Raw genomic sequence first — 16,565 nt, 5'->3', positions numbered from 1 at the left:
ATACAAGGCCGGGCATGGTGGCTCATCCTAGCACTTTGGGAGGCTGAGGCGGGCGGACCACCTGAGATCAGGAGTTCGAGACGAGCCTGGCCAACATAGTGAAACCGCGTCTCTACTAAAAATACAAAAATTAGCTGGGCATAGTGGAACATACCTGTAATCCCAGCTACTTGGGAGGCTGAGGCAGGAGAATCACTTGAACCCAGGAGGCAGAGGTTACAGTGAGCCAAGATTACACCACTGCACTCCAGCCTGGGTAACAGAGTAAGACTCCGCCTCAGGTGCCTTTGGTTTTGTTATGGCTTAGTTGTTGAAGTATGACCATTGAAGTTTTTGGGGAGCTTTGGAATAATACCTGATAGTGTAAGTTAGAATTTTCTTGCAACTTAAAACAGCAAATATGCTGCCTTTCAAATTAGGAAGGCACATAAGATATTATTACCAACTTTTTGGAGACAACAAGGCAGCATTGCTTAGTGATTAAAAGTGTGCGCTGGCTGGGGCCAGGCGCGGTGGCTCACACTTGTAATCCCAACACGTTTGGGAGGCCGAGGAGGGCAGATCACATGAGGTCAGGAGTCCAAGACCAGCCTGGCCAACATGATGAAACCCCATCTCTACTAAAAATACAAAAAATTAGCTGGGCATGGTGGTGGGCACCTGTAATCCCAGCTACTTGGGAGGCAGAGGTTGCAGTGAGCTGAGATCTTCCCAGTGTACTCCAGCCTGGGTGACAAGAGTGAGACTCTGTCTCAAAAAAAAAAAAAAAAAAGTTTGCTGGCCAGGTGTGGTGGCTCACACCTGTAATCCCAACAGTTTGGGAGGCCAGGGCAGAAAATTGCTTGAGCCCGGTTCAAGACCAGCCTGAACAACATAGGGAGATCCGGTCTATACAAAAAATGTAAAAATTAGATGGGTGTGGTGGTATGCACCTATAGTCTCAGCTACTCTGAACCCTAAGGTGGTGGGAGGATTGCTTGAGCCCTGGAGGTTGAGGCTGCAGTGAGCCATGATTGTGCAACTGCATTGCAGCCTAGGCAATGATATGAGACCCTGTGTCCAAAAAATAAAAGTATGTGCTTTGTGAATCACTTTTCTGGGGTGATGAAAATTTTCTGTTTTTGGGGTTATGGTTAAAAATATGTGTATATAGTTATCAAAATGCATTGAATTGGACATTTAAAATCTCTGTATTTCACTGAATATAAAACCACAGTTGAAAAGAAAAGGTTCTAATAGTTGGGGGACAGTAAGCTAAATAAACAGATAAAAATGCACCAGGTGCTATGAACAAAATTACAGCAGAACAAAGGGGCAGAGAGCATGTTGGGGACAAGGGAATCTGGGGTTGAGAGACAATTTTAGATAAGGAGCCAGGGAGACTTTCCAAGAGTTGTTTAAGCAAAAGCCTGAGTGAAGTGACATGCAGAGGTCTCGGGGAAGAGCTTTTCAGTTGGAGGAAGCCCATGTGCAAAGAAGTGGGAGGAAGCTTGACTTTTGTTCAAGCATCAGTAAGCAAGTCAGTGTGATTGGAGTGAAGTGAAAAAGGGGGGAAAGTGGTAGGAAGGATTTGAGTTTGGAGAGGCAGAAAGGATCAGATCATAAAGGCCTTGCAGGCTATTTAAGCATTTCGATCAGGGAAGTGGAGTGAGCTGCTTTATATTCGAAAAGACCATTCTGGCTTTGGTGAGGAGAACAGAATTGAGGGGACTGGCAGTGGAAGCAGAGAGACCAGTTAGGAGGTACCACTGAGACATTTCATTTTTCCACGCAACAGTAGAATTAAAGCCTATGATTTGCATACTTTTTTTTTTTTTTTTTTTTGAGACAGGGTCTCACATTGTTGCCCAGGGTAGAGTGCAGTGATGCAGTCACTGCTCACTGCAGCCTTGACCTCCTGGGTTCAAGTGATCCTCCCACCTCAGCCTCCCAAGTAGTTGGGACCACAAGCATATGCCACCACGCCCAGCTAATTTACTTTTTACATTTTGTATAGGCAGGGTCTTCCTGTTTTGTTCAGGCGGATCTCGAACTCCTGGGCTCAAGTGACCCTCCCACCTTGGCCTCCTAAATGCTGGGATTATAGGTGTGAGCCATCGTGCTCGGCTTTATACTCTTGATTAATGTATGAAGATCTTTCTAGCAATAAAATTACTTTATAGTTTTAGTTTTTTTCAGAGTGGTTGTCTCAATGGTCACTAATTAGGGTGCAAGGGTTTCCAATTTTTGACAAGATGGAAAATCATGGAATACTACAAGTCTATAATCTGTTTTGTCTTCAGATTTAACTATATAAAATCATTTACTGGGGCCCCTTCTTTACCCCATTTATGGTATAAGAGAATAGGTATTAAATGCTAGCAACAGTGGGCAGGAGAGGTCTTTCTTCCATTCTTTCTTTCCCCATCAAATCTTCATATGGTACTGATTATAATAAAATTATAAACAAATCAGAAGTTTGTATTTGATTACAATTTGAGAATTCAAAGAATATATCTGAAGAAATAGCACTGAAAATAAAGATGGGCAAATTCTTAATACTGTGTAAGTAAATGTTTCATGTTCCTTTGTTAGATCCCAAGCAGTATTGAAGATATATTTAATGATGATCGCTGCATAAATATCACCAAACAGGTAACAACAACAAAAGTAAAAACATTGCTGTCTAAACCTTTGGGTCAAAGTAAAACGCTGCTTAATGTTAATTTTTTCTTATTCTTTTAGACTCCATCATTTTGGATTTTAGCTCGTGCCTTAAAGGAATTTGTGGCCAAAGAGGGTCAAGGAAATTTACCTGTTCGAGGCACAATCCCTGATATGATTGCAGATTCAGGCAAATATATAAAACTGCAAAACGTGTATGTCACTGTTTTCAAACTATGTAGTATGCAAAGTCTGATTATATTAGAGATAAACATTTTATCATCCTATCAGAAATCAAATGAAAGTTTATTATAACCTCATTGCTTATAAATAAACTAGGCCAGCTGCAGTGGCTCATGCCTGTAATCCCAACACTTTGGGAGGCCAAGGTGGGAGAATTGCTTGAGTCCAGGAGTTTGAGACCATCCTGGGCAACAGTGAGACTTCCGTCTCTACAAATTGAAAAATTAGGTGGGCATGGTAGCATGTGCCTTTAATTTCAACTACTCGGGAGGCTGAGGCAGAAGGATCTCTTGAGCTCAGGAGTTTGAGGCTGCAGTGAGCCATGATCATGCCATTTCACTTCAGCCTGGGTGACAGAGGAAGACCCTGTTTCAAATAAATAAATAAGTAAAAGTAAGCTAAAGAACTTAGGCCAGGCCGGGTGTAGTGCCTCATGCCTGTAATCCCAGCACTTTGGGAGGCTGAGGTGGGCAGATCACAAGGTCAGGAGATTAAGACTATCCTGGCTAATACCGGAAAACCCGTCTCTACTAAAAATCCAAAAAAATTAGCTGGGAGTGGTGGTGGGCGCCTGTAGTCCCAGCTACTTGGGAGGCTGAGGCAGGAGAATAGCATGAACCCGGGAGGTGGAGCTTGCAGTGAGCCGAGATCATGTCACTGCACTCCAGCCTGGGCGACAAAGTAAGACTGTCTCAAAAAAAAAAAAAAAAAAAAACTTAGGGTGGGCGGGCGGATCACGAGGTCAGGAGATCAAGACCATCCTGGCCAACATGGTGAAACCCTGTCTCTACTAAAAAAAAAATACAAAAAATTAGCCAGGCATGGGTGGTGCATGCCTGTAGTCCCAGCTATTCGGGAAGCTAAGGCAGGGGAATCACTTGAACCCAGGAGGTGGAGGTTGCAGTGAGCCGAGATCACGCCACTGCACTCCAGCCTGGCAACAGCAAAATTCCACCTCAAAAAAAAAAAACAAAAAACAACTTAGGGGTGATTCTTTTTAGGCTCAAAGCAAAATTGAATGGGAAATACAGAATTACCACATATCCCTAGGAGGCAGAGTGTTTTTTTTTTCATACCTCATGATAAACTTAATATTTGGTCACTTAACTCTGTGCTATGAACTATATGTATTAAGTAATTTAATATACACACAAGGTTCACAACAACCTTATGAGAGAGAGAGATACTGTTATTGTCCCCATTTTACACTTGAAGAAACTAAGGTATTGAAAAGGTTACTTATACAAGATCAGATAGCTGGTAAATGGCAGAACCAAGATTTGAACCCCAGAAAACCCAGTACCGGAGCGTGTATTCTTAGCCATGGCCCTATACTGCCTTCTATTTGTAACTTAAAACCATGAAGTGTTTGATGAATTTTTTATCTTAATGTTTCATAATTTATAGTCTATGACTATAACTAGACACCTTGCTATCCAGGTATCACTAGCCTGAGCCCAGATAGACTACCATAGGGATGGATCTCAATGAATATTGTCCTCATATAGTTAGGGCATGGTGCAGAGAATCCATGTCTGCTGGCTTGGTTTCTTTGGGGGCCAAGTAATGTCACATAGAGATGATCTCTGTTCCCCAGACAGATTTCACTCTTTATCATGTCACCATTGAAAGAATGTTGGTTTGTTGTCCTAGCCTAAGAGTTCAACTACTTAAAACTTGGGGAAGGTCAATTGAGGGTGGAAAGAAGTATGACCTTATGTGGGAGGTAGTCAGCCTGAACACTAAAGATTTTTAGAGGGTGAAAGGTAAATAGACCTGAAGAAGTTTTATGGCTGGGTGCAGTGGCTCACACCTGTATTCCCAGCACTTTGGGAGGCCAAAGCACGTGGTGAAATGTGCCACAGGGGATGTTCACAGGTATTTTAAATGATTGAAATTTTCGTTTTCCATGGTCTCAGTGGTATAGATAATTATTGTATAAGGGTTTTTTTTTCCTCTCATAATAAATGGAGAGTATTTTAAAACTGAATCAGAGGTACAGCATGTTTATCTGTGGCAATGCTAAAAAGGTATGAAGGTCAGTTAATTGAAAATTGTCATTAATACAGTATTTTCAGTTTTTAAATTACTTGAACACAGGAGTTCGAGACCAGCCTGGGCAATGTGGTGAAACTCCGTCTCTACAAAAAGACAAAAATTAGTCGGGCGTGGTAGCGTGTGCCTGAATTTCCAGCTACTTGGGAGACTGAGGTGGGAGGATCATGTGAGTGTGGGAAGTTGAGGCTGCATTGAGCCAGGATTGCACCACTGCACTCCGGCCTGGGTGGCAGAGTGAGATCCTGTCTCAAAAAACAAAAACAAAAGTTTTATATTGGAGATGAACAGTTTTAATGTATTTAATTTTCCTTGGACTTGACTTCCAGGAGGTAAGTCATGTTCTTCAGTAACGTATTTTTTAGGTCCTCTGTCACAGAGCCTAAATCATAGATCCCTCTAGGAGGGCAGTTTTTAAGTTGGGTGCTGTTAGAGGGACCCTGGGTTTTAGTGGGCACTGAGAGTCTGTCACTAACACTGGAAAGATTCCCAGCTACTCATAGGTGCTGTTGATAGCATTTCCCTGGCATAGGCCTGTGTTTTTTCATGAAAAGGAAATAAATTTTTTGTTCATGGTAACAATTTAATTTTGCTAATTTAAAAATTTGTTAATAATTGCTTTTTGTTCTTTTTCAGTTACCGTGAAAAAGCAAAGAAAGATGCTGCCGCTGTGGGTAGTCATGTTGCCAAATTGCTGCAGTCCATTGGCCAGGTAAGCTGCTGGGCACACTGTACCCATACAGGCCTGAGCACATAACTGTAGCCAGACAGGGTTTAGAGACAGAGGGTGTGGCACTAGCTCTGCTTATTTACGGGGAGCTCTCATTTGCCTGCCTAATGGGAGAGCTTGTGATAAGGAAACAAGATATATTTAAAGTGCTCTCCCAGCTCTTGGAGAAAGCCTCCCCATCTCACAGTGATTGGCTTTGTGCCGCACCCTTTGTTAATCTTCTCTTTTAAACTGGAACAGAATCTGTATTTATCTCTTTACAGGCACCAGAGTCCATTTCAGAGAAAGAATTAAAATTACTCTGTAAGTCCCCTTGAATTAATTTCCTTATTTTGCTTGATGGAAATGTGCCACAGGGAATGTTCCCAGGTATTTTGAATGGTTGAAATTTTAAGTTTTCCGTGGCCTCAGTGATATAATTATTGGGTAAGGTTTTTTTTTTCCTCCCATAATAAATGGAGAGTATTTTAAGACTGAATCAGAGGTAGAGCATGTTTATCTGTGGCAATGCTAAAAAGGCATGATGGTCAGTTAATTGAAAATTGCCATTAATACAGTATTTTCAGTTTTTAAATGTTAAGTAATTTAGGAAATTTTTTTGTCTGAAGACTTTGGGTGTGAAATCTTGAGTCACATGTACATTGACAATATTGGTTTAAATACTCATTTTGATCTGTGTTAAATGACTGTAATGGAGTTATGAATTTTGCCATCTAGTTTCAGAGTGGTTAGGTTCGTAGGAGTCTCTCAGTAACTCCTCAGTAGGCCAAAAGCATTTTCTTTTATTTAAGAGTCAGTTTCAAAATACTCAATCTGTTGTGCATGCCATCTGAAGATTTCTCCCTGTAGCTGCTGCTCCTACGTCCTGTGGAAGTTTATATTTTGCATGCTCCCCATCCTTAAAATAGATTTATCCAAGCTTTCCATTTTATGACTTCTCCACAATGTCTGTTTAGGCTCAGTTTTAATGTTTTCTGCCACAACTAATCTTGCACCTTGTTTGTTCTATTGGACTAATCTTGAATTAGCATTTGTTGTATTAGATTATATACTACTAGATCAAAAGTTTGATGCTAGGTACTTGAACATTTATTATTCTCTTCTACTTTGGGGCATTTTTGAAAATTTCAATAATACAAAGCTTAAAAAAAGTCATTACATATATCAAGAGTACAATTCATAAACCTCTCTCTTTTAGGACTACTTATCCATAATAATGATGAAAACTATTATTTGTAGAGCCATATCAGGCATTGTGCTAGAGATGCACTTTATACAAGGTGTCACATTTAATCCATAGAATAATTCTCAAAGGTAAACAGTATCATCCCCATTTTATGCTTGAAAACTGAGGTTCAGAGGCCATCACCTTACTCGCTTCTGAACTGGCTGTAGTGCCAGGGATATGAATTTAAGGTGATTTGTGTTCTAGTGCTTTCTCTGCTATTAGAGCCAAGGAGAAAACATTTCTTCACATTCTCATGTCTGAGAAAGGTATACACATAATTCTCTGTTCTTAAAGTCACCTGTGATTGATAATATTCACCTGTCACAGTCATTACTTCCAGAATATCTTTCTTCTGTTCAGGCAGCAATTCTGCATTTCTTCGAGTGGTAAGATGTCGATCCTTAGCTGAAGAATATGGTTTGGATACAATTAACAAGGATGAAATTAGTAAGTAAAATAGCCTTCTGATTCTGGGTTAATTTTAATTAATTTAAAAGATATAAATATTTTACGTAAAATAGTGTTGAGTATATGGTGATATAAAAGAGAATGTAAATATTCATATTCTAATTTTATTCTAAGCTTATCTAAGTAATTATAATTTATTATTATATGAAACTTAATGTATGTATAAAGTCATATTTAGGTCACAGAGTCCATTGTATGATATGTATGAGTTGAAGTCAGTATGTTATTACTTTAGTAGAGATTGTGTGACTCCAACTAATAGTCCTGAAACTCAAGTATATAGGAAATTCAGCCCTTTATTATTTATTATATTGCAAATTAATCAAATTAAACTGAAATTTTTTTCCTTTCAGTTTCTAGCATGGACAATCCAGATAATGAAATAGTGTTGTACTTAATGTTACGGGCTGTTGATAGATTTTATAAACAACATGGTAGATACCCAGGTAAGAATAGCAATTGAATTACCAGATATAATAAATCTTCAATAAAATATTTAAATTGAAAGTGTTCTCAGGGTATTTATAATAGTGTTGCTTGAATTTCACATTGTAAACAGATTACACCCCAAACGTTCCCCAGTGAGGAAATACCTTTTGTTTTTTAAGTTTAACTATTTGCAAAATAGTGTTCGATTCTAAACTATTATAGGGGGATGTTGGTTGAATATATATATAGAAGAAAGCTTTTTTCTGTCATTTTCCATAGTTGGCTACTAAGACTCGCACTGAGTTGAATTTAGTGGAATAGGAAAGCCACGAGAAATATGCAGGCCAGGCATAGTATGGTGGCTCACACCTGTAATGCCAGCACTTTGGGAGACTGATTCAGGCAGATTGCTTGAGCCCAGGAGTTGGAGACCAGCATGGGCAACATGGTGGAACCCCATCTCTACTGAAGATACAAAGAGTTAGCCAGACATGGTGGTGTGTACTCGTAGACTCAGCTCCTCGGGAGGAGGAGGTGGGAGGATCATCTGAGCCTGGGAATTTGGGGCTACAGTGAGTTGTGATTGTGCCACTGCACTCCAGCCTGGGTGACCGTGGTGAGACTCTGTCTCAAAAAAAAAAAAAAGTATGCTAGTAATTTCTGAACTCAAGAACTCTGAAGATGTAGGAATTTGTTTGTTTAGTATCTACTTTTTCTCTTCAGTGAATGTAGTCATTGGAGAATTGGCATAATCTCAAAGATCTGAGGTTGCTCAGAATATTTCTGTTTGGGATGATAATTTTAATTGTGCAGGATTATTGCATAGCAACACATTCTAGAAGTATCATAAAACCTGCTGCTCCATCTCATGCAGTGTGTCTCCAGAGTTTATAGTCTTTTTTTTTTTTTTTTTTTTCGAGACGGAGTCTGTCTCTGTTGCCCAGGCTGGAGTGCAGTGATGGGATCTCAGCTCACTGCAAGCTCCGCCTCCTGGGTTTAAACAATTTTCCTGCCTCAGCCTCCTGAGTAGCTGGGATTATAGGCGCCCGCCACCTCGCCTGGCTAATTTTTGTATTTTTAGTAGAGACAGGGTTTCACCATGTTAGCCAGTTTGGTCTTGAACTCCTGACCTCAAGTGATCCTCCTGCCTTGGCCTCCCAAAGTGCAGGGATTACAGGCATGAGCCACTGTGCCTGGCCCAGAGTTTATAGCCCTAATGAGCAAGCTAACTAGAAGAAACAAAAAAGAATAAACACCAAATATATATTGCTTTATTTGTATTATTTGATTAGAATTTATTTCAGTTATCTATTGCATAACAAACCACTTCAAAACTTAGTGGTTTAAAACAATAAATAGTGTCGTGATTTTGTGAATTGCCGGGTCTCAGTCAGTTCTCCTTGAGGAGGCATGCAGTTGCTTGATGCCTGGGGGTGGAGTCATTCTGAAAGCTTAACTGACTGAGTTAGACATGCAAGAAGACATTTTTACTCATGTAACTAGCCCCTTAGTCAGAACAGTGGGATGGTCAGGTATCTCTCTTCAGGTGGCTAGCTTGGACTTCCTTTTAGCATGTCAGTTGGCTTCTGCAGTTACCATTCCAAAAAACCCAAGCGGAAGTTACAGGGCTTTTTATGACCTAGGTTGGAAGTCATACAGCATCACTTATGCGCTAAGTAACTTAATCTCTCTGTGCCTTAGTTTTCTCTTCTATGCATAGAGATAACGATATCTACTTCATAGGACTGTTTTGAGAATTCAATTAATATATATATAAGGTCCTTAGAACAGTGTCCAGCATCTGTTAATGCTCAATAAATGTGACCTATTATTGGCGAGGCATGGTGGCTCATGCCTGTAATCCCAGCACTTTGGGAGGCCAAGGTGGGTGGATCACTTGAGGCCAGGAGTTCGAGAGCAGTGTAGCCAACACTGAAACTAAAAATAGAAAAAATTAGCTGTGTGTGGTGGCGCACTCCTGTAGTCCCAGCTTCTTGGGAGGCTGAGGCATGAGAATCATTTGAACCCGGGAGGCAGAGGTTGCGGTGAGCCGAGACTGCACCACTGCACTTTAGCCTAGGTGACAGCAAGACTCTCTCTCAAAAGAAAAAAAAAGTTACCTATTATTAATAGCTTTATGTCCTCAGTGTCATTTATCATTTAGTCTTTTAGAATTGGAGAATAACTTTTATAAAGGGTATAAGTAGGACATTACTTTCTCATTCATTAAGTTCTTCTATCAAATAATTATTAAGCACTGTGTGCCAGATGCTCTTCTAGACAGTGAGTATGATGCAGTTAACAAAGATTTAATTAAATTCAAATTTTTACTAGGTTTTAGTTGGTCTCTGATTATAGGTTTGTGATATTTGCAAATATTGGTCTCATACTTTGTTATTTTTGTTCTTCAGTTTCATACATATTTTGACTAGAACATCTGAAACTAGGAGTTGTTTCCTTTAAATAAAGGAGTTGACCATTAATTTTCGATCACATTTATTTTAATGAAAACTAACTTTTATTTTTAGGGGTATCTAACTATCAAGTTGAAGAAGATACAGGAAAGTTGAAGTCTTGTCTCACTGGCTTCCTTCAGGAATATGGTTTATCTGTAATGGTGAAAGATGATTATGTCCATGAATTGTGAGTATTTTTTAGGGTATCTAGGAGATGATTCCACACCTGTCATAAGGCTAATCAAAATTCATGTCTCTGTGATCTCCTCTAGTTGCCGATATGGAGCTGCTGAGCCACATACCATTGCTGCGTTCTTGGGGGGTGAGTTCCATATATGAGAAGGCTCACCTGTTGTTACACAGTACAGTTACTATTTTAATACGAAATTGTGTCGTCTAGCTATTTTAATTAGGGAGGTCAGTGAAGCAGGATGTTATATTTCTTTTTTTTTTTTGAGACACAGTCTCACTGTTTTGCCTAGGTTGGAGTATATTGATGCCATCATAGCTCGCTGCAACCTCAACTTCTGGGCTCAAGTGATCTCTCACCTCTGCCTCCTGAATAGCTGGGACTACAGGCATGTGCCAGCGAGCCTGGCTAATTTTTCAATTTTTTGTAGAGACAGGGCTCCACTATGTTGCCCAGGTTAGGATACTTATTTAGTTGCCTCTATACTGGTCTCCCTGCCTTCCATCTCTCCCACTGCCATCCAACTTAAACTCCTTAAGAGTCATTAATCCTTCTAAAGCATAGCTCTGATTGTGTCCTTTTACGAACCGTCTGCCCCACCAATACACACACACTCTACGACAGTCCTTCAAGCAAGTCCAGGGACCTTGGCTTGATGTTAAAAATCCCTGTGTTTTAGTTCCACTCAGCCTTTCTAGCCTTGATTTTATCATATTACTTGCTTTCCCCGCAGGCATGCCCTTTGATTTCCTGCTCCTAGATCTTTGCTCCTCTGGACCTATTTGCCTTAAAAATATGTTTTTCTGCATGTCCAAAACCTACATGTTCCACAAGACCGAACTCAAAAATGACGTGTCTTTCATAGAAGCTCCCTTACTTCCCTCCCTCACTCTACTTCCCCCTTGTCTTAGTCACTTTGGGCTTAGTAACAGAATATCATAGACTTATAAACAACAAAAATTTGTCATAGAGTTCTGGAGGCTAGAAGTCTGGGATCAGGGTGCCAGCATGGTCAGGTCTGGTGAGTGCCCATTTCCTGGTTCATAGACAGCTCTCTCTTCTGTATTCTCACATAGTGGAAAAAAAAAAAAAAAATGGCAAGAGAAGTCTCTGGGGTCTCTTATTAGGGCACTAAACCTATATTCATGAAGGTTCTACGCTCTTGACCTAATCACCTACCAAAGGCCCTATCCTCATACAATTACACTGGGGGTTAGGATTTCAACATGAATTTGAGGGGGAAACGAACCATTCAGTCTGTAACACCCCTCAAAAAAATACTACTCTTCTGTCTGTGATCTCCTATAGACTGAGCTATTAGCTTGTGGCATTTTCCTTCTAGATGTTGAATGTTTTAAAGGCAGACTTAGGTTTGATTAATATTTGAAGTGTTCAAAATGTGAATGAATCATATAGACCTAAGAAAACGATTTTCTTTTTTTTTTTTTTTTTTTTTTTTTTGAGGTGGAGTCTCGCTCTGTCGCCCGGACTGGAGTGCAGTGGCCGGATCTCAGCTCACTGCAAGCTCCGTCTCCCAGGTTTACGCCATTCTCCTGCCTCAGCCTCCCGAGTAGCTGGGACTACAGGCGCCCGCCACCTCGCCCGGCTAGTTTTTGTATTTTTAGTAGAGACGGGGTTTCACCGTGTTAGCCAGGATGGTCTCGATCTCCTGACCTCGTGATCCGCCCGTCTCGGCCTCCCAAAGTGCTGGGATTACAGGCTTGAGCCACCGCGCCCGGCCAAGAAAACGATTTTCTAAGCAAATCCAAAATAAAGCTTGATTCAGAATAATTTATTTTAAACTAAAACCAAGTAGTCTCTTGTGCCAAAATAGCAAAGTTAACTGCCAATTCACAGAAAAGGGCAAATTATTATTTATTCAGATTCAGTCCAGAATCTAAGAAGAGGTATAGCCAGATAGATGGACTGGATGACTTGCCAATAGCAGAAAAAAGTATAAATTGAAGGTTTTTTGTGTTTTTGTTTTTGTTTTTTACTTCTATGCATTCTGTAATCATTTTGCACAGTGCCATTATATCCCTTCACTTCCTTCAGGTTTTATTCAAATGCTGTCTTCTCTGTGATGCCATCCCTGACTCCCCTATTTAAAAGATGAACCCCTCCTCTTGTATTTATATCGCCCTTGTTTGCTGCTTCTCCTTAGCACCTATGGTCAGTTGACATACTACACATTCTATTTATTTGTAAATTATCTCTCTCTTGCTGCTAAAAAGTAGCATGAGGGTAAGTGGGTCTTTCTGTCTTTTTCTTACTGTAACCCTATTGCCTAGAACAGTATTTGGTGCACAGTAGTCTCAAATTCTATGCAGTTGGCCGAGTGCAGTGGCTAATGCCTGTAAGGCCTCCGTTTTGGGAGGCTGAGGTGGGCGCATCACTTGAGGTTAGGAGTTCGAAACCAGCCTGGCCAACACGGTGAAACCCCATCTCTACTAAAAATGCAAAAATAAACAGCCAGGTGTGGTGGCAGGTGCCTGTAATCCCAGCTACTCAGGAGGCTGAGGCAAGAGAAGCATTTGAACCTGGGAGGAGGAGGTTGCAGTGAGCCAAGATCACACCACTGCACTCCAGCCTGGGCGACAGAGTGAGACTCGTCTAAAAAAAAAAAAGGAAAAATTCTATCCAGTCCATGAATATTTGGGAGAGAGGAATATTCAGGTTATAGAAGATGCACAACTTTTTTTCTTAGTAGTTTTTTTGTTTTGAGTAAATATAGCAGTTTGGCGATATTTAGTATAGATCCTTCCTAAATTACAAATGCATTCAGAACAAATATACCTTTCTCCTTTTTTATTATAAAACAGATACAAGGTAAAATTCAAATGCAGCAGTAGGGTGTCCTTTGAGAATCTTTTATGCCTGTGTGTATTCTTTAAAGTTTGGTCAACCACGCTACTGCTTAGATTTCCTTTAATAACAAAAAGAATTACAGGCTTTTATGTTGATATGACACAGTAAGCTAACTGCATCTATTTTGGGTCACTTTCAAACACCTTTGCTTTTGAAAAGGAAAGGTTTCTTTACAGAATTGAGTATTTTTATATAACTCTTGAAGTTCACTCTCTTCAGAGATTTGCTTTTCTCCTTTTTCCTTTCAGGAGCTGCTGCTCAAGAGGTCATCAAAATAATCACCAAACAATTTGTCATTTTTAATAATACTTACATTTACAGTGGCATGTCACAAACTTCAGCAACTTTCCAGTTGTAGAGTAAGCACCTTAGGTAGTGTGTTAATGATTGAAACTGTAATTGCCTTCGGGTTGTGCTTTAGTCTGTAAAATTCTAAAGGAGAGCTGCTAAATTGTTTTCTTAATAAACATTTTTCTCATTTGTAATAATGTAGTCTTGTGCTTTGTGGGGAGGGGAAAGGAGACAGTCATTTTCCTAGAAAATGAATCCTATCCATTTCTCATTGAGCATCAATATTGACTTGCTATTTCAAAGTTACTTATCATAGATTATCCTTGTGTTTTATTAGAGATAGTTAAAAAAATTTTTTTTCTTACCATCTTCAATAATGAATTTAAGCCATGTGCAGATGTTAGCTATGGACATTTTAGGACCATCATCATTTGTTAAAACGAATAGAATTTAAAAAGAAATTATTTCTGGATATGTAGTTTTCCCAGAAAACAAGACCATCCCTTTGTATGTAGTATTATCTTAAAGTTTTGGCTGCCTAACCTACTTCTTGAAATTTTATGGGGTCAGCCGGGCGCGGTGGCTCAAGCTTATAATCCCAGCACTTTGGGAGGCTGAGACGAGGGGATCACGAGGTCAGGAGATAGAAACCATCCTGGCCTACACGGTGTAACCCTGTCTCTACTAAAAAATACAAAAAACTAGCCAGGCGAGGTGGCGGGCGCCTGTAGTCCCAGCTACTAGGGAGGCTGAGGCAGGAGAATGGCGTCAACCTGGGAGGCGGAGCTTGCAGTGAGCTGAGATCTGGTCACTGCACTCCAGCCTGGGTGACAGAGCGAGACTCCGTCTCAAAAAATAAAAAAAAAAAAAATTTTATGGGGTCATTCCACTCATATATGCTCTGAAATTTAGTCACATGGGACTAATAGCATTCACCAGCATTTTAGAGGGCACAAAAGGAAGTAGTAGATGCAAACGGAGTGGAAATCCAGAATCCAGAAGTAGGGGCAGTGCCCGGTTTTTGACTTGATGTATTAATACTTAGGGCTGAGGAACGTGGTCCGTGGTTCATGACTCTTAATATCTAAGGCCACTAACCTGCTGCAGCTGTCTCTGAGGCCAGCGTCTCCTGAGAACCTGTTAGATATACTAGGGTACCTCACAGGGACTTGGTTTTCCAGACCCTAATGTGTCAGCCATTCTTTGGCTGTTCTTCACTGTATCGGGGACCTTCCCCTCGCCTTCATTGCCTAGCAGTCCCATGGGCTGCATTTTACGGCGGAAGAGGCAAGGGACAGGCCTAGGCCTCGGCCCCACTCTGATCCTTTGGTCCGGGTGCAGATAAGTCCGCCTGGACGGAACTCCGGAAGTCCCCCGGTGAGGTGGCGGCCTGGCTGCCTTTGTGGGGCTGCGGTGACCATTAGCGAGGTGCCCAGCAAAAGGGAGAACGCACAGCGCACAGCACAGATGCCAGGTGGAAGGGAGGTGGGGGCTTCGCCGCCCCGTGCCTCGCGTTTACTGTCCCATAGCGAGGCCTCGTCAACCACGTGCACAGTCCCCTAATTTTGGGGCTAATGCTCTTCTGAGGTAAAAACCCTAAAAACCGGGGGCGGTAAGATTACATTTCTCTTTCAAATTGTAGCTTTCTTAAAAATCTTGCATCCAGGATAGGGGCCACCCTATTGCCCTAGGCAACCTGGGGCACGCGCGGAAGCGTTAAGGCTTCGTGCAGGGGCGGTGGGCGTGTCGGCAGGAAGTCCCTCCCACGGACGTGGGCCTGGACTGCTGGGCGGGAAACCCTAGCGGGCGTCGTGGCAGGTGGGCGGTGATGAAGAAAGGGCGGAAGCCTCCGCTTGAGGGTAGACGCCAAGGCCTCCGCTCCCGCGTGTTGGGCCCAGCCCTGCCTTACTGCGCTTGGAAACTCCGTATGTTGGCGTCTGTAGAAGGCGGGTTGGGCCGGCCAGGATGTCTTACCGTCCCGTCAGGCCCTTCTTAGCTCACGTGAGGAGAAGGGTCGAGTTGGGGGAACGGGGCCTTTATGAGCAGGTGCCAGGCCCCAGCTGTTGTCCCCACAGCCTTTGGCGGGAGGAGACAGTGATCACGAACCATTTAGAGGCGTGTAGAGCCTGGCAGTATTAGCCCCTATTTCACTTCTGACTCCCCAGGCGCCTCCCCTGGTGACTTTGATGTGTGGAGAGGGTGGGACCCACCGTTGAGGTCGTTTCTCAGAGCCAGGGCCGGGCTGCACGTCCCACAGCACCTGAGCGGGGAGGGCCTGCTGAGCCTGATGGCTCTCGAGCGGCCCGCGCCGCTCACCAGTGCACTGCTCCCGCGCAGGACTCCCGCGAGCCGTGGTCAGAGAGGAGCCTGGAGGGGCCACCTAAGCTCTGCACGAGGAATTCCTCCAACTCTGTAGGTGAGTCGGCCGCGGGCTGAATGGGCAGGAAGCCGGACGGGGTGAGCGCTCCCGCCTTGGAAAGGTTACGTGTCTGTTACCTGTGGAACCCGGGAGGAGGCCTTGAGGATTTATGTTCTGGGCTCGGGGGGATCCTATTGCAGAGCCGGCTGACTCCGGATACCCACAGTGCGTTTTCTGGGACCTGAATGACTGTTCTCTTGACCCGTTTAAACGATCGAAAACAAATTTGCCCTTTCTCTCTTGCGTCTTCTTTAGAGCGTATTTTCGCTGTATGTAATTACAAGCTGGGTATCAGCTGACAACAATTTAGTGGTGGGATTATCAGCTCTACCAGCCTTACACAAAAAGATGCCATTTATCTTTCTGATATATTGGGATAATATTTCGATTTCAAAAAGGTTTCTTGGCCTGGCGTGGTGGCAGTCGCCTGTAATCCCAGCTACTCGGGAGGCTGAGGCAGGAAAGTCGCTTGAACCCGGGAGGCGGAGGTTGCAGTGAGCCAAGATGGCGCCACTGCACTCCAGCCTGGGCGACACAGCCAGACT

The 16,565-nt window shown here is 42.3% G+C and overlaps 2 protein-coding genes across 11 annotated transcripts in view; both read left to right on the top strand.

The window, feature by feature from the left end:
- The window catches only part of NAE1 (NEDD8 activating enzyme E1 subunit 1), a 30,637-nt gene extending 16,842 nt beyond the window's left edge, over positions 1-13,795 (top strand). For all 4 annotated transcript variants that reach the window (XM_033218704.1, XM_033218703.1, XM_033218707.1 and 1 more), the window contains 9 exons: positions 2,575-2,634; positions 2,725-2,858; positions 5,578-5,653; positions 5,935-5,974; positions 7,260-7,346; positions 7,721-7,813; positions 10,325-10,439; positions 10,525-10,574; positions 13,559-13,795. In XM_033218704.1, coding sequence (XP_033074595.1) covers positions 2,575-2,634; positions 2,725-2,858; positions 5,578-5,653; positions 5,935-5,974; positions 7,260-7,346; positions 7,721-7,813; positions 10,325-10,439; positions 10,525-10,574; positions 13,559-13,668 — 765 coding nt within the window. In that variant the 3' untranslated portion in view covers positions 13,669-13,795. The remainder of the gene's footprint in view (positions 1-2,574; positions 2,635-2,724; positions 2,859-5,577; positions 5,654-5,934; positions 5,975-7,259; positions 7,347-7,720; positions 7,814-10,324; positions 10,440-10,524; positions 10,575-13,558) is intronic.
- A 1,574-nt stretch (positions 13,796-15,369) lies between these two features.
- TERB1 (telomere repeat binding bouquet formation protein 1) overlaps positions 15,370-16,565 on the top strand; it is a 51,880-nt gene continuing 50,684 nt past the window's right edge. For 5 of the 7 annotated variants that reach the window (XM_033218699.1, XM_033218700.1, XM_033218696.1 and 2 more), the window contains exons 1-2: positions 15,387-15,602; positions 15,939-16,017. In XM_033218699.1, coding sequence (XP_033074590.1) covers positions 15,567-15,602; positions 15,939-16,017 — 115 coding nt within the window. In that variant the 5' untranslated portion in view covers positions 15,387-15,566. Of the gene's footprint in view, positions 15,603-15,938; positions 16,018-16,565 lie in introns of all 7 variants that reach the window. The other 2 variants (XM_033218697.1, XM_033218698.1) reach the window with 2 other exon arrangements.

Source organism: Trachypithecus francoisi, unplaced genomic scaffold (genome assembly GCF_009764315.1).
Source record: "Trachypithecus francoisi isolate TF-2019V2 unplaced genomic scaffold, Tfra_2.0 Lachesis_group10, whole genome shotgun sequence".
NCBI classification, from domain to species: Eukaryota; Metazoa; Chordata; class Mammalia; order Primates; family Cercopithecidae; genus Trachypithecus; species Trachypithecus francoisi.
This window is presented reverse-complemented; position numbering and strand designations above follow the sequence as displayed.